The sequence below is a fragment of the Molothrus aeneus genome, chromosome 5, assembly GCF_037042795.1.
Source record: "Molothrus aeneus isolate 106 chromosome 5, BPBGC_Maene_1.0, whole genome shotgun sequence".
NCBI classification, from domain to species: Eukaryota; Metazoa; Chordata; class Aves; order Passeriformes; family Icteridae; genus Molothrus; species Molothrus aeneus.
This window is the reverse complement of record NC_089650.1, coordinates 7,804,674-7,831,380: the sequence shown is the minus strand read 5'-3', so window position 1 is coordinate 7,831,380 and position 26,707 is coordinate 7,804,674. Positions and strand designations below refer to the sequence as shown.

Genomic DNA, 26,707 nt, shown 5'->3' with positions numbered 1-26,707 from the left:
ATGAACCCTACCCCAGCCAAAACCAGCACAGCTTGACAGCCCTGCCAGGACACTGCTGCAACCAGTGCTAATCAGCAACTCACTGCCAGCCAGGAAGAAAGAAAAGTAATGGCATTGCCACGTAAATACTAGAGTCATTTATGTATGTTATGTCTTTTATCCTGCTTTATATCCTTAATGCTCTGCACTGGATTTGTGTTAGTGTCGAGAGAGAGCAAAAGTTAGTAAGGTGAGGAAATGCGGCTGCCTCATCTTGGAAGTGTTCTGGGCCAGGAGCAACGTGGTCTAGTGGAAGGAGACTCTGCCCAACGTCGGGGGCGGAACGAGATGATTTTTAAGACCTTTCCAACCCAAGCCACTCCGTGATTCCATGATAATAACAAGGAAACCTCACAGTCCTTTCAATCACTCCTTGCATTATTTACTTCCCGTGTGACGTTCAGCCAAGAAGGCCTCCATGCCGGGCACATCCCTGCCCCCAGCGCGACCCGAGCCGCCGGCCCCGCCCGTGCCTTCGGTTTCGATTCCCGTCGAGCGCGGCCGAGATGCGGTGACGAGTCCCCGCCTCGCTCCTGCTGTTCCCGCTCCCGCCCCGCTCCTGCCACAGTCCGCTCGCGTCCCGTCCCGGGCGGAGGAGCGGGATGTGCGATCCAGCCGTGTCCAGTTTCCTCACCCAGACGCTGTGCGCCCATGGCGGGCGGCTGGGGCTGCGGGAGCTGCAGGAGAACGTCGGGCTGTCGGCGCAGCAGCTGCAGGACACGCTGTCGGCGGCGGGCCCGGGGCGGTTCCTGCTGGTGGAGGGCGGCCAGGTGGTCCTGGCCGTGACGGACGCGCGGGTCTGTGTCCTTAAGGAGTGCGACGGCTGCGAGCGGCTGCACCTCTGCAAGCAGCACCTCTTGGGCAGGTGCCACCTGGGGCCCAGGTGAGCGCGGGGGCGCGGGCAGACCCCTCAGCCCCAAACCTCTCACACCCCCGAAACGCCTTCACATCCCCCCAAACTCCCTTACACCCTCCAACCCTCCTACCCCCCATCCCTCACACACCCCAACCCCCTCACACCCCTCAAATTCCCCCGCAGCCCCCTCATCCCACGCCGCGCTGGATGCGCCGCTCCCGCCCAGGTGCCCTGGGAGGAGCGGGCAGGATGCCCTCGGATCAGCCCCGGGGGATCCTTGCTCCGGAAGGATTCGTGTCCTGCCCCCGCTGTGTCGGTAGAAGCCGACGATTTATGGGGTTTTTTTGTTTCTTTCCTTTTTGTTTGTTTCAATCTACTCGTCTCCGCACGAGTCGCTCAGCCCTCCCTGGCTGAATTGGGTGGAATTGTTCACACCTATTTCTCAGAAGGAAAAAGCAAAGTGCTGACATGCCCTCTGGTTTCGCTCGAGAGAGTTACAAAAGTTGAGTTTTGCTGGAGGTCATTGCTTGGCTTGTGGCCCTTTCTTTGAGAGGCACTGTTTGATCACCCAGGTGCATTAGTCCCAGTTTCTGGAATAGGGAGGACTCGTGGGATGGGCAGGCCTGGCAGCCTCTTCTAGCCACAGGTGGCCAAAGGTGGTGCCTGGCTTTAAAAACATAAAAGGAAACCAAAGGCAAATGCAGAAGAGCAACCCAGCCTTGCCACTACAATTACTGATGGAAAAACTTTGTAGTTTCAGCTCCCAAGCCCCAGGTCTGGTGCTGATGCAGTGTTAGGAACGTGCATGATCCCACTGGATCCTTCCTCTTCTGCCCCAACAAAATGGATCACTGTGCACTAAGATCTGGATAGCAGGGAGGGGGAAAGCCATGTCTCTCTCTCATCATTAGGATGATCAGATTTTCTTATTTTTTGTTACATTACAGACAATAGAGCAAGCTCCCATGGGGTTCAGTGTTGGAAATGCCTTGACATGTGCAGACACTCATGATGGATGAGTTTGTGTGAATTAAAGTTTGCAATGAAGCCATTCCCTTCATAATGATAAGCCATCCTGCCCTCTCAATAGCACATAGTATTTGGAGTCACTTTGGTATGCGTTAAAGATCAGTAAACACAGACACACCTTGGACCAGACACACCTTGAGGTAAAACTCATGAGGAGAGCTTCAGGAGCTAACTAGAGGCTGAAAGAGTAAAGGGCTAGACTTGAATCTGGTAAATTAACAGGTACTTTTGCTGGTTGAGTATGTCTGATCTTAAAGCTGTATCAGATCATGTGTTGAAGAGCAGGACATGAGGAAGCTGCATTTTACTGCATTAAATTAACACACAGGCTGACTATGTATGTGTCTCCTCTCTGTTACTGATTTGCAGTACCATTTCAAATAGATGAAAAAAAATCTACAATCTGCCTCTCTAATTCATACTCATCAGACTTTTGGCTTTGTAAGTGGCAGCACTGACTTCATTATTGTAGCTTAATTGCTTCCTTAATCAAAACTCATAACTTAAAATGTCTTACCTGATTTTGATTTTTTTTAAGAAAACCTCACATCCACTGAAGATAACAAAATGTGTTGTTTTCAGCTTCACTGTTGCTTTTGTTTCATGCAGACTCTTGCATGTCTCTCTACTTGCCATCCCTAGGACAACAACCTTCCATGTTCACAAAATGAAGGCTGTCGTAACTTCTGGCATTTTTGGTGTACTCCTTTAAAATTAACTTTTCCTCGGGTTTAGCTCATGTGACTTGACTTGGATCTTCCTGGAGGCAAAGAATGCCTGGAGTTGGGTTTAAAATGAGGAGGATAGGGTCACCACACTTCACAGAGGAGTTCTGCTGTTTGTCCATTCTCTGGCTAATTACAGACACCATCTACATGTTCAGAGACTCTCACCAAGCCACCTTTCTCTCGTGGCTTTTCCCAAGTTGTACATTATCAAGTTGTACCTTATCTGATTTAAATCAACTCGACTAAGGGAGTAAACATTGATATTTCTCTGTATTTTCTTGCAGCTCTTGTAAGTACTCTCATGACATCATGAATGCGGAGAACAAGAAAGTTCTAAAACAACATGATTTGTCTGGCCTCAGTGAGAATGAGCTGCAAGTCCTGCTTCTCCAGAATGATGCATTCTTCCTCCCTGATGTGAGTTGTACTGGTTTCTTAAGAGAAAGTTATGGTTTATTAGGAATGGGAGAGGGCAAGAGAGAATATGGACTTCTGATCTTAATGTCCAGCTGTTAAGATATGAAATGGGATTAGTCAAAATGAAGGAGGAATGGGAATGGCAATGTCAAACAAAAAGCCAGATCTGTGAATGGGCTGTGTACTTAAAATAATGAAAAAACCACCGTCACAGCAGTAAAACTGTTCAATAGGTACTCAGAGCACACATCTGGAGAAGGCCCTGTCATCTGGGATGTGTCGGGAGCAGACCTGCCCTCTGATAGCAGGAAGTGGGCAGCAAGGCTACAGCCTGTCTCGTGTGCCAGCTCTGTTATCTCAGCAGGGTGGCCATAAAGCTGCTCAAAACAAGCAAACAGAAATGTCAGCAACTTCACCAGAGGTTTACAGAGGGTGAGATAAGCAAGAGAGAGTGAAAGATCACAATAATTGCACATGCTTGCAGGGTAAAAGGCATGACCAAAACCCAGTTTGTTGCTTCTTCTCTGTGAGATGACAGGGAAGTGAGTGCCCCTTTCCTTTTCCAGTCCATGTAGGCCTGCACAGGCCTGCACACATTTTGGTGCTTGAGGGTATAGGAGATGAGAAGAACCTGTGAGAAAGTGACCAAATGGCTGCAGTCAGTTTCGTGTCAAATGTGGCTCTTCCAAAGTGCATGGAGTTTTTGTACACTGGCTTTCTACAAAAGAATTTTTGCCCAGTTTGTATGCCACTCGTTGATTTTGTTAAATTTGGTTGAGCATTTCATTCTGGTTCAGCATGAGTGTATAAGGGCAGTACTGTCTTCAAGGTATGGCTGTTTGAAAGTCAGTCATGCCCTGTTCCTGGTAAAGAAATTACCAAAGTACTGCCCTTGTCTTTTGCAGGTTATAATCTCCACAGATTTGTTGACACAACAGTTCTATTGTTTCTTTGTTCCCTGCTGTTAAAGTGCTAGACTTTGACAAAGCATATTTTTTTTTAAATTGTGTAGTGTTTTAAAGTATGTTTTACTGGCAGACTGAAGGAGCGTGGTGGTAAGCAAGGAGAATACTAATTGTTCCCAGTAGTGAGCAAATAGTAGCAACTGTTCTTGGTTGGTATTACCCTTCAGTGATTACTAGAAATCTGTTCAGCCCTCACCCCTGGCAGGCATCGTTAATTACCTGTAATTGAGCACTTTAACTCCTGTCATGCAGTAAAATAGCAAAACCAAGAGAAAACTGGGATCAATGCAGGCCATTCATAAACCTGAGAGTTTGGAGGTTGGATGTAAAAGCCAATTTGGCTGTTTCCTGTTTAGAAATGCTGACTGGTTGTGTGTGAAGACATGGCATGTAGGAACCTCAAGAAAAGGACACTTTGGAATTCTCTGACTTGAACTGGGGTTGAGAGTAAAACAACACAACAGCACCACAACATCAGGAGTTTTCTCACTTTCCCTCAACTCTCTGGCTCTCATGTTTTTTTGTTTGTTTGTTTTGTTTTTGGTTGGTTTTTGTTCTTGTTACTTGGCAGGTGCAAGGGGACAGCGTTCTTTCTTGATGTAGCTAAGTAGTGGATTCCCTATTTTCATGGCTTAAGCCCAGATAAGTACCATGCAGCCATTTGCTCTCTCCCACCCTGGTGGGATGGGGAGGAGAATTGGAAAAGAGGTAAAACTTGTGGGTTGAGATAAGGATACTAAAATAATTGAAATAGACTAAAATATAATAACTGTGATGAGAATGAGAGAGAGAAATTAATAAAACCCAAGAGATACAAGTAATTCCCAGTACAGTTGCTCCCCACCCACTGACTGATGCCCAACCCATCATCCCTCAGCAGTGGTTGGTGGCTCCTGGGAAGAGGGATTTGGAGGGGACCTGTGAGAGTCCCAGTGTGATACTGGGGCTCTCTGCCAGACATCTGTGTGTCCTCTTCAAAGAACGTTTCTTATTACAGCCTGCTCTGGGAGCAAAACTGTTACTGTGGTGCTTAGAGTTCAATGTGAAGGAGTTTTTGGTCTGTAATTTGGTCACTCATCTGATTCTCTGTGTACCTCTTTCTTAGTGAATAGAGGAATAAAGAAGTGCATTGCTTTTTCCATATGTACTCTAATCTCAAAGCATTCTTCTTACCATTTTATAAGCTCAAATCTTCAATGCAGGATAAGTTTTACAAATAAGAAGTGCAAATTGAGTTTCAGCTCCATGAAATGATAACTCATTTGACACAGTGTACATGTTTTTATGGAGATATTTGTTCTTTGTTGTTCATTATGCTGTAGGGGTTTTTAAAATAGAATGACTGTAAACCACTCTTTTATGCAACTGTCTTGCATACATTTTTGGCACTCCTAAGCTTGTTGGGTTGGCTTTTCTTGGAAACAAAACGTGTACAATTTCAAAAGTGAAAATGCATGAGTCAGCTTAAAATGCCTGCTCCTCTATGCAAGGAATCTGTCTGGTTTAAAGAAGTCACAATAAACACATGAGTTTTAATTGCCATTTTTCTGCTGTTAAAGCTGTATGCCTGTAGGACAAACAAAAATTCTAATGTGCTTTTCCATTTCTTATTGTATCCTCTCCACTTTTAGACCTGCCAGTTATTCAACAAAAAAGGTTCTCACTGTATGCAGCAAAGCAACTGCAACAAGCTTCATGTTTGTCAACACTTCCTCAAGGGGAGATGCAGATTTCCTCGATGCATCATTTCCCATAACCTCTTGGATGACCATGCACTGAGAGTGTTGGAAACTGTAGGCATTGATAGGAAGACAGCTTCAAACTTCCAGGCTATATGTGATTTCAAGCATATGGAATTCACCAGGGAACCCAGGGTGTATGGTAAGTTGCAAGAAATAGTGGTCTTAATCATGATTTTGAGTATGATAGAGGTAGGAACTGTTCTTGCCTTACCTCCCAGCTAAACCCTACCATCCTTTTGATGCTTTCAGTACGCAACAGAAATGATAATTGGAAAAAGCCAGAAGTTAGAAGGGTTAAAGAAGTGAAGACAACTTTGGAAACAGTGCAATGCAAGCAGGATGTGCCACCTTTAGAAGGTAAATACCTAGATAATAGTACCAACTGTTTCCTTGTGGAATCAGCTTTTGTATTTCTCTTCTTGCAATATATACACATTTTTTCCTCTCTGCTATTATGCACTTGCAAGAATGGAGTAAGTCATGGCACAATCATGTGGTGGGAGGGAGAGCTGCACTTTTATTGCCTGAAGTACTGCATTGAAAACAGCAGTTGAGTGGCTGGCAATAACGGTGACTAGCTGGGGTTTGTAACTGTAATTGCACCTCTGTGGTATCAGCAGTGGAGTGCTAGTGGAAAATCACACATGTGATGGACATAATTCTCCCCAAAGATTGGGATATCAGCTGGCTGAGCTTGTGGCCCAGCAGTGCTGCCCATTCAGTCTTCTCACACAGGTCCCAGTAGCACCGGACCTGCCCAGAGCCAAGACCAGTTGCCAGCAGGAGTGGAAGGTAAAGATAAAGGTATGAATTATTTACAACTCTCCAGTCTTGAGACCAGTGGTTTTCACTGGGCCTTGATTTCACACAGCCTGACAGCTCCCAGCGGTAGTTGAGTGCAGCAGCTTATGTGTGTGCTTTGCTGTGTGCTGAAATCCATGGTACCAGATGGCCAGCAGAGCAGTGTTGGAATTTCTGCCCAAGCATTGTGCAGCACTCTGTTCTGTCCTGGACATGTTTTTCCCTAGCTAGGAAGCTGACAGAATTGTATCTGTGCATGCAGCAGTTTGCCTTGCCTTCTGTCTCTAGGCAATGAATACAGCTTTGTCAGTAGAGGTGTTGTCTCGAAACACCTTCCAGTGAGTGAATAGCAACTTCTAAATCTCTTGTTCTTCTGAGCAGAAGGACCTTGGCTTTAAAGCTTGTCAGCGTCCGGTACTCTCTGGAGTACTGGAGGGTCTTTTAGCTATTCCACACATGGACGGTGTAATGTTTCATATCAAATCACACGTGTGATTTTCCACACATGTGATATTCCAGTTCTCCACAGAGACTGGGATATCAGCTAGCTGAGCTTGTGGCCCAGCAGTGCTGCTCATTCAATTTTCTCACGTAGGTCCCAGTTGTCACAGACATATTTTATGAAAAATCATTTCACTAGGATCTTTTCTCCTGAGAAGCTGAGAAGCTTCAGCTTCTCCATGTTTTGCTGCTTTGGAATGTGATTTGGAGAATTGTTTACCCAGCATGTGAAATTGTTTTTACTTGATGACCAATGACAGCCACCTGTGTCGAAGCTGTGAGCAGTCACAAGATTTTATTATCATTTCTTTCTATTCCTTTCAAGCCTTCTGATGAAATCCTTTCTTCTATTCTTTTAGTATAGTTTTAATATATCATTTTCTTTTAATATAATATCTATCATAAAGTAATAAACCAGCCTTCTGAAACATGGAGTCAAGATTCTCATCTCTTCCCATGTTAGGATTGTCTGCAAATTCAACACCTTGTAGTGCCGGACCTGCCCAGAGCCAAGACCAGTTGCCAACAGGAGTGGGAGGTAAAGATAAAGGTATGGACTGTTTCCAACTCTCCAGTCTTGAGACCAGTGGTTTTCATTGGGCCTTGATTTCACACAGCCTGACAGCTCCCAGCGGTAGTTGAGTGCAGCAGCTTGTGTGTGTGCCTTGCTGTGTGCTGAAATCCATGGTACCAGATGGCCAGCAGAGCAGTGTTGGAATTTCTGCCCAAGCGTTGTGCAGGACTCTCTACTGTCCTAGACACGTTTTATCCTTCCTAGCAAGATGACAGAATTGTATCAGTGCATGCAGCATCTTTCCTTTGCCTACTCTTTTAGGCAATGAATATGGCTTTGTCAGTTGTCTCGATACACCTTCCAGTGAGTGAATAGCAACTTGTAGATCTCTTGTTCTTCTGGGCAGAAGGACCTTGGCTTTAAAGCTTGTCAGAGTCCAGTACTCTCTGGACAGGTTCTTTTAGATATTCCACACATGGATGGTGTAATGTTTCATATCAAATTACACACGTGATGGACATAGTTCTCCACAGAGATGAGGATATCAGCTAGCTGAGCTTGTGGCCCAGCAGTGCTGCTCATTCAATCTTCTCACACAGGTCCCAGTAGCACCGGACCTGCCCAGAGCCAAGACCAGTTGCCAGCAGGAGTGGGAGGTAAAGATAAAGGTATGATTTATTTACAACTCTCCAGTCTTGAGACCAGTGGTTTTCACTGGGCCTTGATTTCACACAGCCTGACAGCTCCATGTGGTAGTTGAGTGCAGCAGCTTATGTGTGTGCCTTGCTGTGTGCTGAAATCCATGGTACCAGATGGCCAGCAGAGCAGTGTTGGAATTTCTGCCCAAGCAGAAATTGTGCAGCACTCTGTTCTGTTCTGGACACGTTTTTCCCTAGCTAGGAAGGTGACAGAATTGTATCTGTGCATGCAGGATCTTCCCTTGCCTACTGTTTCTAGGCAATGAATTTGGCTTTGTCAGGTCTCTCACTGAGACTCCTTCCAGTGTCAGGGTTTATTGTTCAGTCACAAAGCTCTGACTTCTGTGTTGGGCTGTATGGGAGATGGTCAGATCCTTAAAGTGCTTGACTTTGCTACTGCAAGGATTTGACATTCTTGTTATTTCTGGGAGGAAGTACCAAATGCAGGATCTTTCTCTTTAAGCAAATATGGATTGTTATGTTCTTTGCTGTAGGTAAAAAGGACAGTTCCTCTGAAGAAGCTTCAAAAGACAACAAAAAAGATACCTGTGATGAGATCTGTTTGTTCTATGTCTGGAAGTACTGCAAAAACAAGGGTAAGCTTTATGAAAAGTAATGTTGTTGAAGACTTGTTTGCAGAGGGACTCCTGCTCAGTGGCTTGGGCTAGTGGTGACAATTGTGCCTCCTCAGTGGTTTCTTTTCTTTCCAAGTCATTAATAAACTGTCAGAATTACAAACATAATCAGAAGAAAGCCAAATGGTGTACTTAAACCCTTTATCCTCTGGGTAATCCAGCCTATTTTAGCTCTTTGATGGGGGCAGGCTTTGGGTACATTTCTGTGGCAAAGCCCTTTAAGTGTGAAGTGTTACCCTTTCTGTTGCTAGAAAATCAAGTTATGAGTTGACTGTGCTGTCATTATTGACAGATCATAAATGTATGCTATCCTTTATCCTATGTAGATCAGATAATAGCCATATTCTCCCTCATTCAGTTGTTTAAAAAGTGATCTGATGTTAAAACATTTTTAAAAAGCCACTTAGTTGTACCAGCTAAGCTAAAGATAAATCTAGTCCATTGTCTTTTTGGTAGTGGCCAGAACAGAGGTCTGAAGGAAGAATATAAGTAATTGTATTTGGGAGCTGTCCTGAACAGTCATTTAACCCCCAGGTTTGGCTCTTCCTTAATTATGAGGAGGTATCATGACATTTTCTTTCCCTGATCTGGTCCAGTCAGTTTTTAAAGGACTCCTCTGACCACCTGGTCTTGCCAAAAGACCCTGTGTAATGTGAACAGTGTACCTGGGTGAAACTGTGAAGGTGAGGCTCAAAGCAGCTGTACTGTGCCCACCAGATAACTAAATTCAAGTAACTAACTGTTGGAGTGTGAGTGCGCTTTATTTGCGACATTGGGCCAGAAAGTTGTAAGATGTTTGATCCATACTTGAATGTGGAGCATCAGTCAGAAGAAGACCCTTCAGGCCTTGGCAACCACCCCATGATTTCTGAGGGACTAAGGAAAAGACAACCAAATATATCAGAGTGTTTATGTGTTGTGTAGACTGGTCTTTTTACAGCTGAGACACACGGTTGTGTGACACCCAACAGGCACTTCCTGTCTGTGGCACTGCTCTCCCAGCTGCCAGCGTTGTGTCTCAGCAAAGGGAAGGTTCTGGTAATGTGCTAGTTTTGCATCACAGAAATGATGTTTTAGGAGAGGCTGCTAGCAATCTCCTCCATGTCTGATAGGAAACCAATCAGTGTTTGGCTTTGGGAATTGACAGTCTGTTAAACCACTGGAAATCTGTACACACCTCTGTGAAAAACACAAGTTAAAGACAAAAAAACCTCAAAAACTTTCTCCTTTCCATTCTGGCTGGCAAAGAGGTGACACAGCTGGCCCGGCCTCTGTCTTGGCCAGATGGCCCCTGCCACGGGGTGCCCACTGGGCCCCCCATGGCCACCAGGCAGGGGCAGAGGAGAAGCCATCACTGTAGTAGCTGCTGAAATGCTAACCACTTCCCCCAGCCCCAGTGGAGCCTGGGGTCACATAACCATCTGCAAGCCCTGGGCAAAATATTAACTCTTCCAATACTTCAGTCCTCCCTCACTGTGGTATTTTCTGGGATCCCCCGTGGCAGGAAGGAAATGATGAATCTGACTCCATGTTCTTAGAAGGCTAATTTGATATGATATGATATTATACTAAAACTATACTAAAGAATAAAAAAAGGATACTTAGAGAAGGCTTAACAAGATATTAATGAAAAACCCGTGACTCTCACCAGAGTCCCAACACAGCTGGACCATGATTGGTCATTAAGTTAAAACAATTTACATGAAACCAATCAATGATCAGTTGGTAAACAATGTCCAAACCACATTCCAAAGCAGCAAAACACAGGAGAAGCAAATCAGATAATTATTGCTTTCATTTTTCTCTGAGGCTTCTCAGCTTCCCAGGAGAAGAATCCTGGCAAAGGGATTTTTCAGAAAATACAACAGTGACAGAGAACAAGATGGAAGTACAAACACATAAAGAAACAACATAAAAACACCAAAGTCAATGAAGAAGAAGTCAAGTCCCAAATAAGAAGGATGAAAAAATGCCTTTAGTTTTAGGCTAAAGTTTTCTTGTAGAACTATAGAGAAGGACTCTTTTTTTCCCTATAACACTTAAAAGTATGAGGAAATGAAAGTGTAGATTGTAGATATTGTAGATATCGAGCAAAAACCTCCATACTAAAGTAAACAGGTGTTAAAGTAGCTACAATCCTATAAAAAGTTTGAAAAGAAAAAGAGAGATGAGTGATAAAGATCCTGTACCCCAAAGAAAGAAAAGGTCTATATTCCTAGATGTAGATAATTTCAGAGATAGATATTAAGAACTTTTGCTTTTAAACAACTCATCTTTAAACCAATACCCCATAAGTTGACATGGCCCATAAACACAACTATGAGACAAACTTACAGAAAATGAGAAAGATTTCATGATTACAAATTTCCCCAAACAGATGCTATTTGTGGAAATTAAGAGCCATGAGAGAACTATTTTCTTGTAGAGAAGTATTAACAAGGACTTCTCTCCCTAAGTAAACTAAAGAAAGACTATTCTAGAAGTAGTAAACTAACTAAAGATTTTAGGTTTTTTCTCTTTACATTATCAGTGAGGAAAAAAAAAGTTGTAAAGAGAAGTGTCCTAAAAATTGTGTTCTGATTCTTATTACTCTTTCTTTGAGTTACTATCACTAAATTTTTATTTATACCCTTTTAAAGTTTTGATCCTATTTTACTTTTCTCCTAATTCTATCTCACAACAAAAACCAAATCAGTACATTCTATTAAGCGTACTAGTAATTAACCAACACTAAACCCACTACACTAATTAGTAGATTAACCAAAAAATCTCAAATTAGCGAACCACTACAGGTGTCTTTCAAATAAATTTGGCAGTGTGTGTGTGTGTATATATATATATATGTATATGTTGCTTTTCTTGGTAAGACTGCAGAAACACACTCCCCTTCTGTTTTCAGCACTCTGTCTTCACTGCTTATACCAAAGCCCAGGAGAGAAAGCCTCCAAGTATAAAAGATGCTGGTTCTATTTGGTTTTTTTCTTGTCTTGCTCTCTGTGTTAATGATTGCAGAATTCTTGACTATGTCTGATTTCGTTACAGATAGATGCAAATCTGTTCATTACCATTTGCCATATAAATGGGAGATACATGATGGGTTGGACTGGAAAGAACTTTCCGTGATGGAGGAAATTGAAAAGGCCTATTGTGACCCAAAGAACAGCAGGTGTAGTAATGCTGGACTCCTTGCTTGGAGTATTGTGATTGAGCCTGTGTAGGAATACTTGTGTTTTCTTCCTGAAGATGTCTGACTTCTCAGCCTCTGGTTACTGAGCCTCTCAGAAGCTGGGAGGATTTAAAAATAAGAATTTTTCCTTTTAAAAAAGCAAAGAAAGAACGATTGTATGAAAATCCCACTCCAGTTTTGTCTTCTAAAAATAACAAAACTATATCTTGCATGTAAAACTTTGTACAAAGTAAAAAGCCAGTGTTTAAAATACTAGTATTTCAGATCATTAATCAGTTTATTTACAGTAATGAAGTTGGGCCTTTTGGCAACATTTCAGAGCTGGTCCTTCTCTATAGCTACTTCTTTCCCACTGCAGCTAGTTAACAATAATAGTAATCTATTATGTACCTAGAGACATTTTATTAAATGTCCTTTGTGTAAGCAGCCCATTTATTTCTTCTTCTTTTTTATTTCTATTTTAAGAGCATGTTTTCCTTTTAGCTCCTTTCTGAAAAGTCCCACTCAAAGTGACCTGGATTCATAGGGCACCCCAAGTTTGGCTTCACAAAATAGTATTCTAGTTTTGGCCCATGCCTCTTAAGGCACCAGATGATTTTGATTGGCAGTTTTCTGGAGATCACAAGCAATATTCCCAAGAGAAGGCTGCCATCAAAGTCTTCCTTCCTGGGAATTAACTTTTCAAGCCTTGCAGGAGTAAGAGCCCAGGTGGCTGCAGTGGTGAATGCAGTTTGCAGAACTCACAGCTGTGGTTGCTGTGATTGCATCCTTTGTAACCACAGAAAAAGAACAAAGTTGATAGGCTGCAGGTGTTTGCTGGCAAATTCAGTCCCACACTTTGTACATTCTGCTTTTGTACTGAGAAAGACTGTAACCACACCTAGTTATAACAGAAGTTCCTTTTGCCACACTGTACTTGGAGCCTGACGTTATCTGTAAAGCTGGCAGTGTGACATGTGATTGAGGTGGCATTTGGTGTCTCACTGGCCAGAGTTCACTTCTGAAGCTTGGAAATGGCTTTCAGAGCTGCCATGTGCTGTGGGAAATAAATACTCCTATTTCAGATCTAATGAAGTTTGGTTACTTTATATTAAAGTAAATGGCAGCAGCTTAAACTGGGGATGAGAGGATAAAATATGTACTGCTAACTCTAATAAACCTGAATTTGTCCTTACAGCTTGCCAAGTAAGAACATTAATTTCCAGACAATGACCTGCTCTTCTTCTTTGGTTCGACGCCTCTCTACACCATCATCAGTCACAAAACCCACATTCCTGCTGACCACACAGTGGATTTGGTACTGGAAGAATAACCAAGACAAGTGGATTGAATATGGAGAACCAGTGAGTTCACATCCTGTGCTTTGAATTACTTCTGCAGGAATATGTGGAGCTTCTGCATCCTTTCCCCTTTTCTCTGTAGGATTGAGTCTTTGTGCTTGAATTTTACAGTGTTGAGTAAGGCAGTGAAGCTACATCTGTTTGTAACAGATGTGATAAAATGCTGACAGGCTGGAAGAAAGAGAGCTCCCTTTTGGAGTTGTCCGTGGCTCCATAGAGATTTAACATGTAGACACTGCTCTTAAGATACTTGGGAAGAAGTTGCCTCTTTTTTAAGCAACGCCCTCCTTCCTTGGACATGCAAGGATTGCTCTGCTCTCTCAGGTCAAATGCAGTCTTTTTCCATGTATGTCCAAGTCCTCTGATGAGAAAGTAACCTATCTGAAAATGCAGGAAAAGAAATATATATAGAATCTCACCCTCCCCCACGGCAGATGAGTTTATCCCATATGGTTTACAGTATAGCAGCACAAATGGTAGAACACAAAGGTGATCCAGGGGCTTGGAAAAGTACACAGAGAAAGATGCTGGATAGAGCACAGTTTAAAAGAATCAGAGTAACCTCACAGAGTACTCAACCTCAAGGAGTCACCCAGGTCCAGGAGAGATCACAGCTGTCCAGCTGCTCTTTAGCAGGGAGAGCTTGCAAGGAGCTCACTCAGGCTTTCCTGTCTGTGGAATGAAGTGGTTGATTCATAGTAAATTACAAGCAAAGTAAAAGGTGAGATTCCTTACACCTGCAACTTTTTTTTTTCCTTGGCAACTTAGTCTTGGAAGAACCACCTGCTAATTCATGCATTAATCACATCATCAGTGTTTGTTTCCAAGCTTATATGCATCAATGCTCACGGTATCACCCTGTTCCGTTGTGGGTTTTTAGACTAGAAAAGTTTTTAGACTAGAAGAGTTCTTGGCCTAGGCCTTTGCTTCCTTTGGAGCCTGAACCAAAGTTACTTTGGTTTGGTAAGGAGTTGAGTGTACCCATCACAGCTGGTTGCAGCTCAGCCTTGCCCCCTCCCCTGCCATGGAACTGGGCAGAGAGTGAGAAAACTCATGGCATGAGATAAAGACTGGGAATTGCTGCCAGAGCAGTGATTCCTTCTCTGCCTTGGGAACTCTGCTCCCTGATAACAGGGTAGCAAATGCTCACACTCAGTGGGATTTCCTTTTCGACCCTGAAAATGAAAAAGGCTAAAGCAAAAATGTGTGCACAAGCAAGGCTAAACAAGGCATTCATTCCCCTCTTCCTTTGGACAGGCAGGTGCTCAGCCATCCCAGGAAAGCTGGGCTCCATCACAGCTCACAGTGACTTGGGAAGACAAACACCATCACTCCAAATGTCTCTCCCTCCCTCCTTCCCCAGCTTTGTATGCAGGAGTGACACCTTATGGGCTGGGGTGCCCTGTGGCCACTTGGGGTCAGCTCTCTTGGATGTGTATCCTCCCAAGGCCTTGTGCCCCCAGTCCTGTCACTGGTGGGGTGGGAGAGGAGCAGAAAAGGCCTTGGCTGTGTGCATGCCTAAACTAAACAATAACTGAAACATCCCCGTGTTATCAGCACTGTTCCAGCACAAATCCAAAGCACAGCCACTACCAGCTTCTGGGAGGAAATTTAACTCTACCCCAGCCAGAACCAGCACAAGTTGTTACAGGAATTTAAAGTTACTAATTATGTATTTGTGTTTATGTTACAAATATTCAGTACTCAGCCCAGGCCACCATAGTTCTGGGTAGATTCCTTGTCATCCTACACTTGGCCTTTTCTTTCCCTCTACCCCAGCTAGTTATCCAGGGTTTAGTCCTGACTAAATACTTCTCATTCTCTTTATTTTTTTCTCTTCTCCCCACAAAGGAAGAAGGGAACAGCGCGACCTCACCATCTTCTGCTATTATTGAGAATTTGTATCAAGCAGATCCATGTGCCATTGTACCTTTCCAGGCTGGCCAACATCAGTATGAACTTAATTTTAAAGGTAGTAATTTTAAAGGTTTTCATCTACAGCTATGCACTATAGCACTATACAGTGCTTTATGGACTCCTGCAAAGTCTCCCAGTTTTTGGAAGGTATGACTTCCTTTCCTGACACCACCAGTTTCACTTACTGGAAGTGAGGTAGTGGTGGCCCAAAGCAAATTCCTCACAAAAGGAACCTTCCCCTCTTACTCCTTCACACTCTCCAGACTCACATCTGACCAGGAATATAAAGGTTCATAGTCTTCACATAAAGTAATAGTAAACTTTAAGGAAAGTAAGTTAACACTGTGGATGGTAAAAAATACAAGTCAGGCATCTTTGTGCTGCTGTAGCAATGCTTAAAGAGCATTGAGTGGATTGAGGGAGCAAGCAGGATAGGCACAGGTTCAGTCACAGAGGTACAGGAAAGACTGGAAGCTTATACAGACTTTGTGCAACTACTCAGCAGGTAGAATTGACACTGAATATGCAGTTTTCATTAAAGGATGACTGATGAGGACAAGATGACCCTGTCTTGTAGACTTATTCATGACTTTTTTTTTTTTCCTTCTCTTTTTTCTCCTCAAGAAATGATTCAGACAAATACTCATTTTAAAACTCGAAGACAGGTTTGCAGGCGACCAAAATTCGTGTCTTCTGAAGATGTGCAGAAGATAAAGACAGGGTAAGTGCCCTTTAGGCTGTTTTTTCATATTTTAGAAGTAATCATAAGGCAAAATGGGTCTCAGTGCTGGCAGTAGTTGTACAAAGACCCAAGTGCTGCTGGAGAAAGCCTATCCATGGGACTGAAGAACAGAAACTGTATCACAAACTGCACTTGTGGTGCCTCACCTGCTGCCAGGGGTACACATTACTCCAGGTACTCCAGCTGTTACTTTAAAAAGCAAGTGCAAGAGGCCTGTGGTGGTTGAGTGGCAGCATGCAGAGCTCAGCCTACAGACTGAGGCTATTTCCCAGTTTCTTTGTGGTTTATTTTGTTAATTATTAAATATAGGAATTGGCCAAAGGGGATGCTCCAAATGGAGCAGTACTAGAATTACTAACACTTCATTTCTGTCTGTTTGCAAGCAGCCAAAGGGATTCTTCTATTCCAAATCAGACCTGTCCTAGTCACTGGGATGCATCTGCACTGCCTGACTTCGGATACAAGGTATCTATTTTTTTTCCCCCTTCTTGTAATTCTGATGGAAAGGCACAGATTCAGAGCTTAACTGAATCAACTGTAACTGTGGCTGCTAAAAAAGGACAGGAGCAATTTTTTGAGTGGGTGTGCTAAAGATCTAGGTGATCTCCCAAGGGCTTATGAAACAAGTCCCAAATTGCCTTAACTTCAAATGCATTTTAGGCATTTATCTACATACCAAAAACTCAAAACTCCAAAGAAAAACAAACCCAAAACTCACCAAGTTCGAGACAGGAGGAGTAAATTTGGATTGGAGATCCAGGAAAGGAAATCTCTGTATCCTCCAGTACTGTCACATACAGCATGGATCTGAGCGCAGACCTTGCCCACAGGAAATGGCAGAAATAAAGATCTACAACCACAAATTAAAAAAAACATTGCAGTGATGTCTTCCACAAAACAAACCCAACCCCTGTCAGCCCAAAGTCTAGCTTTTTATTTGGTCTACCAAGACCAAAATGTGTGGGTGTTTTTTAGATTTCTAGGTCCTGCAGTCCTTCTGGAAGAGCAGCACAGTTTGTGAAAGTACTGCAGGACTAGAAAAAAAGGCTTTTTCATGTTACAGGGGCCCTTTGTGTAGTGCTGCTTGAGGAGCAGTGTAAGAGGCTTTCCTTGTTGACTGTGTCACAGGATCCTGTGTGATGCTCACCAGGTTGTGTTGGCACAGATACCCTGGGGGCTGAGGGGCACCAGTGTGTGGCTGTGTGTCAGGGTGGAGTAAAGCACTTCACTTACAAGAGAGGAGTGCTATGTTGATACAAAATCACCATTTAACAAAATTTGATAGTGAAGGAGACAGTGGTTTAACAAGATTTGATAGCAAAGTACACCTGATTATTTACTGCATAGACAGGGTCAGACAAAACTACTAGAGAGACCCTCCTGTTGAGTCATGACTTTCATAAAGAAAAGATGAAATAATAATGAGAGTGTGTGGGAATCTGGCAGTCAGCCCACTTGAAGATTTGCCTGTGATATCTGGAGCCCAGTGGAAGTAACAAAGGAATATGCTATTCCCTTGGCTTATCAGCATCTTAACTTACAAGCACAAATTTTTCCAAAGAGTGCCAGAAAGGCAGGTACCTCTGTTCTGTTCAGGTCTTTTGAGCTGTGTGTACTTAATTGCTTCCCATACTTGCTCTGAAAACTTGTTTGAATTTTAGTTGAGTACATTTGTTGGGGTGTTTCTGGAGTCACTGGGGTGAATGTGGGAAGCTTTGGAATGCAGTGCACAGATCCATAGTATCTTTTGGTTGTACATGTGGGGATGTGTGAGTAGAAGGAGCTCAGTTTGGCACCTAAGAAAATATCTCTTTAACTTGTGAGTGCCTTTCACAGGAAAGGAAAAGTAACAATGCCCATGATACCTGTTGGTGCTAAAAGTGAAAGCCTGGGCTAGATTAAATCTTTCTGTGGGACCCTAAGCTTGTTTTTTTGCAGTAGGTAATATTGGGAGTGGCTGGGATTCTGCATGCTTGTGGTGACCATTGTAAGAGCTGACAGCTACAACTCGATGAACTACCTTCTCTTCAGACATTGACAAATAATCCTGGCAAAATCTGCTGCGCTGGAAGTGATCCATTTTAAAAAGGAACCTGTGAGATAGGCAGAAAGTCATCTTGGCTTAAAATGGGAATCTGTGCTTTGGTAACATTGCTTATTTTTTGAGTATTGCTATGTCTTAATCTGTAAGTCATTGAGAACAGTTCTGTAGAAAGAAGTGTATAAAATGCACAGTGGAAATTAGTAACACTGTTTGGGAAGTTGGTGTGAATTTCTCCTGTCTATGTTTTCACAAAGTGGAATTAGTAGTTTTTAAAAGTTTTAAAGGAAAAAAAAAGAATTTATTATATCCTGAAACTTCTTGCTGGGTTTAAAATTGTCTCTTTAATGTACAACTGAGAAAAGTGTGCACTGGATGTGTGGTTTCCTGTCAGTCTTTGTGTGGCTGATGTGCTGCTGAATCCTGGCCATGCAGGCCAAGGATTGCTGCACTGTACCAGGCACAGGATGCAATGTGAGGAGTGTCTGTGCATTTTATAGATGTCACTTCTGGTGGGCTCACTGCCACCAGTACCAACCCTGCTCCTTCCAACACCCCAGAGCTCAGGGTGTGAGTCACAGAGTACTGCTCTTGTGCAGTCATACACTGGTGGGAATTGCTGCCAGAGCAATTCCTTCTCTGCCTTGGGAACTCTGCTCTCTGATAACAGTGTAGCAAATGCTCACACTCAGTGGGATTTCCTTTTCAGGCCTGAAGGTGAAAAAAGTTGAAGTTGTGCAGTTATGCCATATCTAAGCCTTCAACAGCAATGTGATGCTGTGATCCTTTATTAGCACTAGAAGCATCCTTGTGGAAATAAGGACAAGCCCACAAAGATTTCATGGAAAGGAGAACAGCTTTGTTGTCATATGATAAAATAATGGAAGTACCTTTCTTACAGGATTAGGCCTTGTGTATCATGGCTGACCCTCTGTTTTACCTAGAAAGGTTACAGTTCCTCAGGAAGAGATCATAGAATCATAGAACAGGCTGAGTTCAAGGGACCCATTGGGATCATAGAGTCCAACACCTGGCCCTGCACAGGACACCCCAAGAATCCCACCGTGACCCTGAAGGATGCAGCAGAGCAAAAGTACATTTGTAGTTTAAGTGGGAATTGTTCATGTATAAAAAACTTGCAGATGACACCAAGCTGAACACTGTAGGTGACACACCTGAAGGACAGGGCCATCCAAAGGGATGTGGACAAACTCAAGAAATGGTCCATGGGAATCCAGTGAGGTTCAACAAGTACTGGGTGCTGCACCTGGGCCAGGACAACCCCTGGGGGCAATTCAGGCTGGGGATAAGCAGATGGAGCAGCCCTGGGAGAAGGATTTGGGGGTGCTGGTGGTGACGGCTGGACATGTCCTGCCCCTGAACCCCCCTTGTGCTGAGCTGATCATTTACAAGGGCCTGGAGTGACAAGACAAGGGGGGATGGCTTCAAACTGACAGAGAGTAGGTTTAGACTGGGTATTAGGAAGAAATTCTTCCCTGTGAGGCTGGTGAGGCCCTGGCACAGAGTTGCCCAGAGAACCTGCCTCATCCCTGGAAGTGCCTGCCCAAGGCCAGGCTGAATGGGGCTGCAAGCAACCTGGCATAGTGGAAGGTGTGGCAGGGGGTGGCACTGGATGGGGTCTAAGATCCCTTCCAACCCAAACCATTCTGTGACTCTAAATAAAAGATGTAGTCCTGAAATACAGTGACATGATATTCATCCTGTAGGTGCTGGTGAACAACTTGGGCTGTGGTGCCACAGACTGTACAGACAATCACTGCTTGCACATCCTGATTGTTTTATGTGCTGTGCTGTAAAGCTTTGGAAAATGATCCTGTATTGAGCCATAGGAAATTTCACTAAATTTTTTAAAGGCTTTTAAATAAATTCAAAGAAATAGTTTTTTCTTGTGCAGCTGACTTCATTCTTAATCTTTGGAACACTTCTCTGTGGGCGATCTCCTCATTAGTAAGTACTTAAATGTATCTGTGAAACCCAAGTTTTATCCTACTTTCTTTTCTCTCTAAACTCACCTTTCTAAAACAGGGAATTTTTACCTGGTAGGGTAAGATGTTAGTTTCCTTGCTACCTTTTAGGATGGCCACAGCTTTCCTGCTTAAAACACTTTGGAACATGGGATGTTGGGATCTCACTTTGTAATCTTGAGTTCCCACTTGACTTGAGTTGTGGTAAAGTGGAAAGTATTGCCAGGTGACATCAGCCTGCCAGCATCACACTTTTGCAGTTTATGGAGATAAATGTTGATTCTAGAAAATAAAAGACATGAGTTACTTTGAAGAAAAAAATGGAAAATTCATGCATGACATAAACAAGCAGAAGAGCTCGAGTAATGTTTTAATTTTGTTTTGCATTAAATTTGCTGCGGGAAAAATGAGCATTTCTTAATGGATTTTTAAACACAAAATGTATGGATAAATAAATAAAAGGATAATGGCTAAACAGACTTTGTTTCCTTTGGGAAAGGAGATGTATTTGTTTAAGCAGGTATTGGATGTCACATTTGTTTAGAAATTGAGGGGTTTTTTTCTGAAGTCCACATTAAAGTGAAGCTTTCTAAGTTCTAACTTTGAAAAGGTAAGACACTGCAATGCCAGGGGGGTATCTATGTTTTGTTTGTTTAATCTTTAATAGCTGAAGCTCCCATAAATGTCTAATTACAAATGATGCTGTTATCTAAGATCTTTTGTTCTTAATCAGCTTTAGATATAAAACTAACACTCTCTGGAATAATCTGTCAAATTTTCTTTTTGCAATTTCTGTTCCATTGAGATTTAAAGTTGCAGGTGTCAACTCTTGGAGATGATAAACCTTTCAACATCCTTCCTGAAGAGAGGTGAGGTGTCCTTGCAAAGCAGGAGTGACCGACTGATTTCCTTGGTATTTGGTTATTCACGTAGTCATGACCTAAAGCATTTAATTACCCTTCATAAGCAGAGTTTGGGGACCCTTCTGAAAGTGTATCTGCTGGAATAAGGCTTCTGCATGTTCCAGACTCACTGCAGCCTCATGCCTTTTTTTGCTTTGCTTTGTATTTTATAGGCAGTGGTGATCAGCAACACAACCTCTGAATACAATGAAATAAAGCAGCTGTTTCATCAGACTATGAAAAATTACAGCATCCTTAAAATACAGAGGATTCAGAATCCATCCCTCTGGAAGGTGTTTCAGTGGTTAGTACTTGTTTCCCTGTCCTTATGAGGAGGCAGTCTCCAAGAACAGGTTGTCCTGTATGTCCTTTCTAGGAGAGAAAGGAGGTTGTCACCTGTGCCTTGACATGACTGGTATTTAGTTATTAGAATTTCAGGAGTGAGATTGGTGTCTGGGCCCTTCCACAGAATGCCATGCTCTGTGGGGAGGTTCCCTTTGCCTGGCTCCTTGAAAGAGGGGGAGAGGAGCATGGAGAGAAAGACATGGATGATGCAGAACTGGGATGAGGATACCTACAGGGATGTGGAACAGTGATTGTCTTGGGGATGGAGCAGTAACTGCCTGCTGCGCACATGCTCAGTGTTACAAATCTTTATCCATTAGAGTATATGAAATACACAGTGATTGTCTTGGGGATGGAGCAATAACTGCCTGCTGCACACGTGCTCTGTCTGTTACAAATCTTTATCCATTAGAGTATATGAAATACTAAAAAGAGTAAAGGCTGCTTGGGCCTTTTTGTTCCAGTCAGATTTATTTCAGGTGCTTTTGCTGAACAAAGTCAGTATTCACTGAGAGAGAATCCTTGTGTTTTAACCTGATGATCTCTGAGTTCCAGAGCTCCTTTCTGGTTTTCAACATCTGCATCAGTGATACTGAACACTAAGTACTTAGGCCAAGCTGGATACCAGCAGATTAGAGCTGGGGTTCAAACATGTTCAAGTTAGTTTGATGTAGGATTAAGCTGTTGCTTAGAACAGTTGTCTAGTTTAAAACAAGAGTAAGTATTCAAGGACTGTATGGAATGGTAATGGAGTAGAAAAATACTGCTCAAATAAATGCTTTCACTTGCAAAATGATGGAACCCAGAAACTGATTCATAAAACCTTTTCATCTAGCAAAACATAAGAGACTTCAAAGCATGTAATAGTGCATATTTTTTATCCTCCTCCAGTGAGGTAATTAGGCTAAGCAGGCAGAGTTTAACATTGCCAAGTCCAGAGGATGATGGAGTAATTGGGGTTGGAAGACACTTTAAAGCTCATCCAGTCTGCCATGGACAGGGACATCTTCCACTATCCCAGGTTGCTCCAAGCCCTGTCCAACCTGGCCTGGAACACTTTGAGGGATGGGGCAGCCACAGCTTCTCTGGGCACCCTGTGCCAGGGCCTCACCACATCATAGCAAGCTCTCAATGAACAAGTTTCAGTCTGTTGCTCTTCACTTTCCATTTACTAATTTACAAGTTGGAAGGATTCTCCCCTCCCCCTGGCTCTGCTAAATTTGTGGCTGATGATTCTCTGTAGAATATTACTGTCATGTCCACTTCAGCAGCTTCTGGAAAACTGAGAGGTGTCTGGATGCTGAGGAATAATGATGGGAAATACGAGTTGAGCCTTTTCATAGCTCAGTCTGACTCTGGCCTCAACCAGCCAGGTGAGCAGTGGGCAAAGCAGGCTGGGTTTGTGTCCTGGCCCCATCTCCTCAGCAGCAGTGACTTCTCAGGGGCAGGAGCTGGGGCTGTGGCAGGGAGCACAAGCTGCCTCCAGCTCTGAGCCACTATGGAAGCACAGAGCCTCTGAGGTGAATGGTGCCTCTACTCCACTGAGAGCTTGAGTGGGAAGGGCCTTTACAGCACAACCAGTAGGGCCCTACAGAGGAGCAACAGGTTGGCACAGTAGCAACTGGAATAGTGTCAAATGCCTAAATTCCCTGAGTAAAGCCAAAATCATGGCTGAGCAGTTGTGTCAATAGTGCTCATCTCATCTTTTTCGTCATGCTGCTAGTGTGTCTCATCTTCTGAGAGGGTAGAGCAGGCTGGAAACCTCATCCAGCTGACATTTGTGTAGATGTTACATAGTTGTTAGAATTGTTTAAAAAACCACTTTCTTCCATGGTTCACATTCTCCTCCCCTTCATTTTTATCAGGCAAAAAGAAAAGATGAAAAGGGAAAATGGAGGAAAGGAAGTCCAGGAAAAACGCCTGTTCCATGGAGCTGACGTCACCTTCATGGAAACGATCTGCAGTCAGAACTTTGACTGGAGAATTTGTGGAAGCAATGGAACTAAATATGGGAAGGGTATGTAGAAAGTGAGATGTCTGCTGAGACTCCCCTGAAAGTGGAGCAGTCAAAGGTTCTGAAGTCTTTAACTGTAGAAGGAGAAAAAAAAAGACAAGAATTGGTATTATGATCCTTCTGAAGGACCAGGATTTGCTTTGGGTTGGGGGTAAGTCTTCTCACAAGGTGTTAAGAGCATTAGTGATTTGGGATTTGCTGTAGGTGGCATTTTCTGATGTCTGAGACCATAATTTGAACTTACAAATTGGTTTGTATGGCAGGGAGCAGAGGGGCGTGTACGCCCTCATTGTGATCTTGGAAGGTCCTCATGTTTTCTTATCTGTCCCTCAACACAACACACAGACCTGTAGTGTGCTTATTGGTAAAGCTTTGGAAGATTACTCCTGAAATAGCAAATAGTGAATAGAAATGACATAGTGCAGTCCCCTCTCTTGCAAAAATTTTGGTGATATTCTGTAAACTAAGAGAAGTCCTGAAAGTTGAGTCAGATACCTCCTGAAAACCCATGAGATGCTCAGATTTTGCTGCCACTGTACAGATTCTCCTCAGACCCACGTTTCCATCTTGTTTTCTAGGAAGTTACTTTGCTAGAGATGCTTGCTATTCCCACAACTACTGTCAGACCACGCTGCAGGAACACTCCATGTTCGTGGCTCGTGTTCTGGTTGGAGACTACGTGAAAGGCAACGCCGCCTTCGTCCGGCCCCCAATGAAGTGTGCTGCCAAGCTGTGGTTATATGACAGCTGTGTGGATGATGAGTTCAATCCTGCTGTTTTTGTTGTCTTTGAAAAACACCAGATTTACCCAGAGTACATAATAGAGTATAGAGAGGAGAGAATAAGAGAGCAGGAAGATACAGGAATAAAACAGCAGAAAGACACAGGAACAAAACAGCAGAAAGACACAGGAACAAGAGTGCCTAGAGAGGAGGGAAGAAAATGTGTTATATCTTAGAGGAACGTGGCAGTTTGTGTCCCTCATCTTGTTTTTCGTATTGCAGGTGTTCTCCTACTTGGTGACTTCTTTCTTTTTAATACAGCTCTTTGGAATGTTAATCCAGTTTTTGCATTGAGGAGAGCTGGCAAAGCAGATTGTTGTGACTGCCTTATCTTCTTCTCTTCCTCTCTTAAATGAAGCACAGACATTTTGATAACCATAGCAGAAAAATCAGAGTTGTGGGATGGGAAATTGAATGTTATGACGGCTGTGGGGAAATAATTGTAAATGCATCGTCTAAAAAAATAGAGAGGACTTCTCTTTGCAAACGGTTAAAAGGAAAATTAACAGTACAGTAGTTTTAAAGGAAGCAGTCAGGTTTTTAGTAGCCAGAAATTCTTTTCAGTGCAGAATTCACCTGTTCTTGATCCTCTCATCTATCATTATTATAAAGAACTCAGTGTAGGTAATAATGACTTGAGTTTGTTTTCAAAGCACTGCTTGTTAATGCTGGTACATGTTTTGAGTTAAAATGATAAACAAAAAAAGAAAAAGCATATTTTAAATCCATGTTGTTAGTTCTCGAGAATTTTCATCTGTACAATGGCAGATGGATCAGAAAGCTGTTGGATCAGATTCTTTGTGGAAATGAGCAGTTACTTGCTGTAACCTACACAAAAGCAGAGCTCAACTGAAACTGTGAAAGCCACCACATGTGAGTACGCAGATACCAAAATTTGGTGGTTTGGCTGCAACTAATGGCATAAGGACACAAAGGCTGTGTCCCAAAGAGCCAGGCTTTCCAGTGGGTCTGGCCACGTAGCACAGTAGGACAGAAGAAATTCCTTAAGGATCATGGAGATGTTCTGTCCTGTTTGTGCAGTAATTTTCGTTTTTCCAGATTAGAATGGGACCAAGAGAGACCAGTTAGGTTCTCCTGAGGCCAGTGGTAGAAGTGCTGTCCCAAGGCACTGTCTGCATGTTCTGCTGCCCACTTGCATGGGGCAGGGTGCTGACAAGTGAGGATCCTCTCTTTGGTTTGGGGGTGATCCTGGGTCAGAAACCTCTGCAATTTCTACTGGATTTTAGCAGGGAGTCTGTAAGTGGATCAAACTGAAGGCCCTCTGTACAAAATGCCATATTCAGGCAGTTTTAGCTGTTCAGAGGGAAGGTGGGACTGAGGACAGAGGAGCAGTAATTTTTACCTTCAGATAAGCTTTACAGAAAAACCAATAGCCTCTAAGGTTATTGCATCTGTGATAGAAATCTGTGAACCACTCAAAGACAGCGAGTTCTTCCCAAGAAGAACGGAAGAGATAAATCCAGAAAATCTTACTAAAATTACTTAGAACTAAATGAAAACACGTGGAGAAGATTTTAACACTTTTAAAGATCTTTCTTTCTCTTGTTTGCCTATAGAATTCCTGAATTACTGAGCTTGCTGTATTTGCAAATAAAACCTGTGTTCAGGCACTTTCAGTGTGCAGTTTGTCTTTACATAAACACGGCAAGACTAAGTATGCTGAGTGAACAAGCTCCTGCCTGCATTCCCTGTCTTCCTTCAGTGTTTCTACATCAGGGAATTGCACACTTGGACTGCCATTGTAGGGTAGGTGTTCAGCTAATTGCTAAGGAGAGAATATTTCTGTAAATCAACTTCCTAACTAGGAGATGTTTAATATTAAAGTGGTGGGGTAGTTTGGTTAGATTTCATGTAATTAAACAGCTGCTCTGAGCAGTTAATGAAGTCCTAAGAAAAGGTGAAAGAATTAAGTGAGGTAGTGGCAGAACTCTTGGTTTTAAATCTTGAAGTAGTGAGATATTGAGAGGTTCTAAGGGTGTACTTTATTTAATATGCAGATGAGTAACTTTTAAAGACTCTAAATCAGGCACCTGTAGAAAGCCCCATGCCTGTATGGGGAGGGTTCCAGTGAGATGCTGACAGCTTAGGATCAGTCCAGATCATCACACACAGAGAATAAGGACACAGCAGTACGGGAACTGCAGAGCTGTTCCATGGTCCAACCCACCCTGCAGCAGGGATGGATGCAGCTCTCTGGTGCACAAGGCTTTGGCTTTTCCATCAGAGGGCTGGACTAGGGGTGAGAGATGCAGTCTGGATAACTCAGCTGAAGGGGGAGGAAAGCTGGAAAATGCATACTCTGAATGCAGGAGGATGAGAAAGAAACAATGGTTCACCTACCTCATGGCACCTCAGCCTCTTCTAACTGGCACCAAGGAAAACCTCTAGGAGCCTGTGTCACACTTGGGCTGTGACCTGTGCGAGCACAGATGCTGCTGCTCTCCGCTGCTGCATGCTTCTGGCCACTGTGATGGAAACAAAGTGGGTCCACACTGCTACACATCTA

The 26,707-nt window shown here is 43.2% G+C and overlaps 2 protein-coding genes across 6 annotated transcripts in view; one reads left to right on the top strand and one right to left on the bottom strand.

The window, feature by feature from the left end:
* Positions 1–523: 523 nt before the first annotated feature.
* LOC136556363 (protein mono-ADP-ribosyltransferase PARP12-like) lies at positions 524–25,811 on the top strand. 5 transcript variants are annotated; one of them, XM_066549510.1, is made up of 16 exons: positions 526–922; positions 2,937–3,069; positions 5,666–5,915; positions 6,026–6,133; positions 6,512–6,580; positions 7,542–7,628; positions 8,192–8,260; positions 8,785–8,886; positions 11,968–12,091; positions 13,290–13,455; positions 15,304–15,424; positions 15,994–16,090; positions 16,495–16,576; positions 21,213–21,343; positions 23,250–23,401; positions 23,977–25,811. In XM_066549510.1, exons 1-16 carry the CDS (start codon positions 642–644, stop codon positions 24,354–24,356), a joined length of 2,352 nt encoding a protein of 783 aa, XP_066405607.1. In that variant the 5' UTR covers positions 526–641; the 3' UTR covers positions 24,357–25,811. The 5 variants fall into 5 exon arrangements, with proteins under 5 accessions (XP_066405611.1, XP_066405610.1, XP_066405607.1 ...); XM_066549511.1 differs by having other exon boundaries at positions 527–922; positions 16,498–16,576; XM_066549512.1 differs by lacking the exon at positions 6,512–6,580 and having other exon boundaries at positions 527–922.
* Positions 14,044–26,707, bottom strand: part of TTC38 (tetratricopeptide repeat domain 38) — a 30,620-nt gene continuing 17,956 nt past the window's right edge. The window contains exons 15-17 of the mRNA XM_066549516.1: positions 26,542–26,666; positions 16,830–16,961; positions 14,044–14,124 (exon numbers count right to left, since the gene is read on the bottom strand). The gene's annotated coding sequence lies outside the window, so the exon portion shown is untranslated. The remainder of the gene's footprint in view (positions 14,125–16,829; positions 16,962–26,541; positions 26,667–26,707) is intronic.

What these genes read in the sequence shown, in the direction of transcription:
- LOC136556363 (XM_066549510.1), top strand. Translation starts at nt 642, where the DNA reads ATGTGCGATCCAGCCGTGTCCAGTTTCCTCACCCAGACGCTGTGCGCC. An exon ending in AGGTGCCACCTGGGGCCCAG is followed by an intron (nt 923 to 2,936) that starts GTGAGCGCGGGG and finishes ATTTTCTTGCAG; the next exon opens with CTCTTGTAAGTACTCTCATG. An exon ending in AGTGGGAGGTAAAGATAAAG is followed by an intron (nt 8,261 to 8,784) that starts GTATGATTTATT and finishes TCTTTGCTGTAG; the next exon opens with GTAAAAAGGACAGTTCCTCT.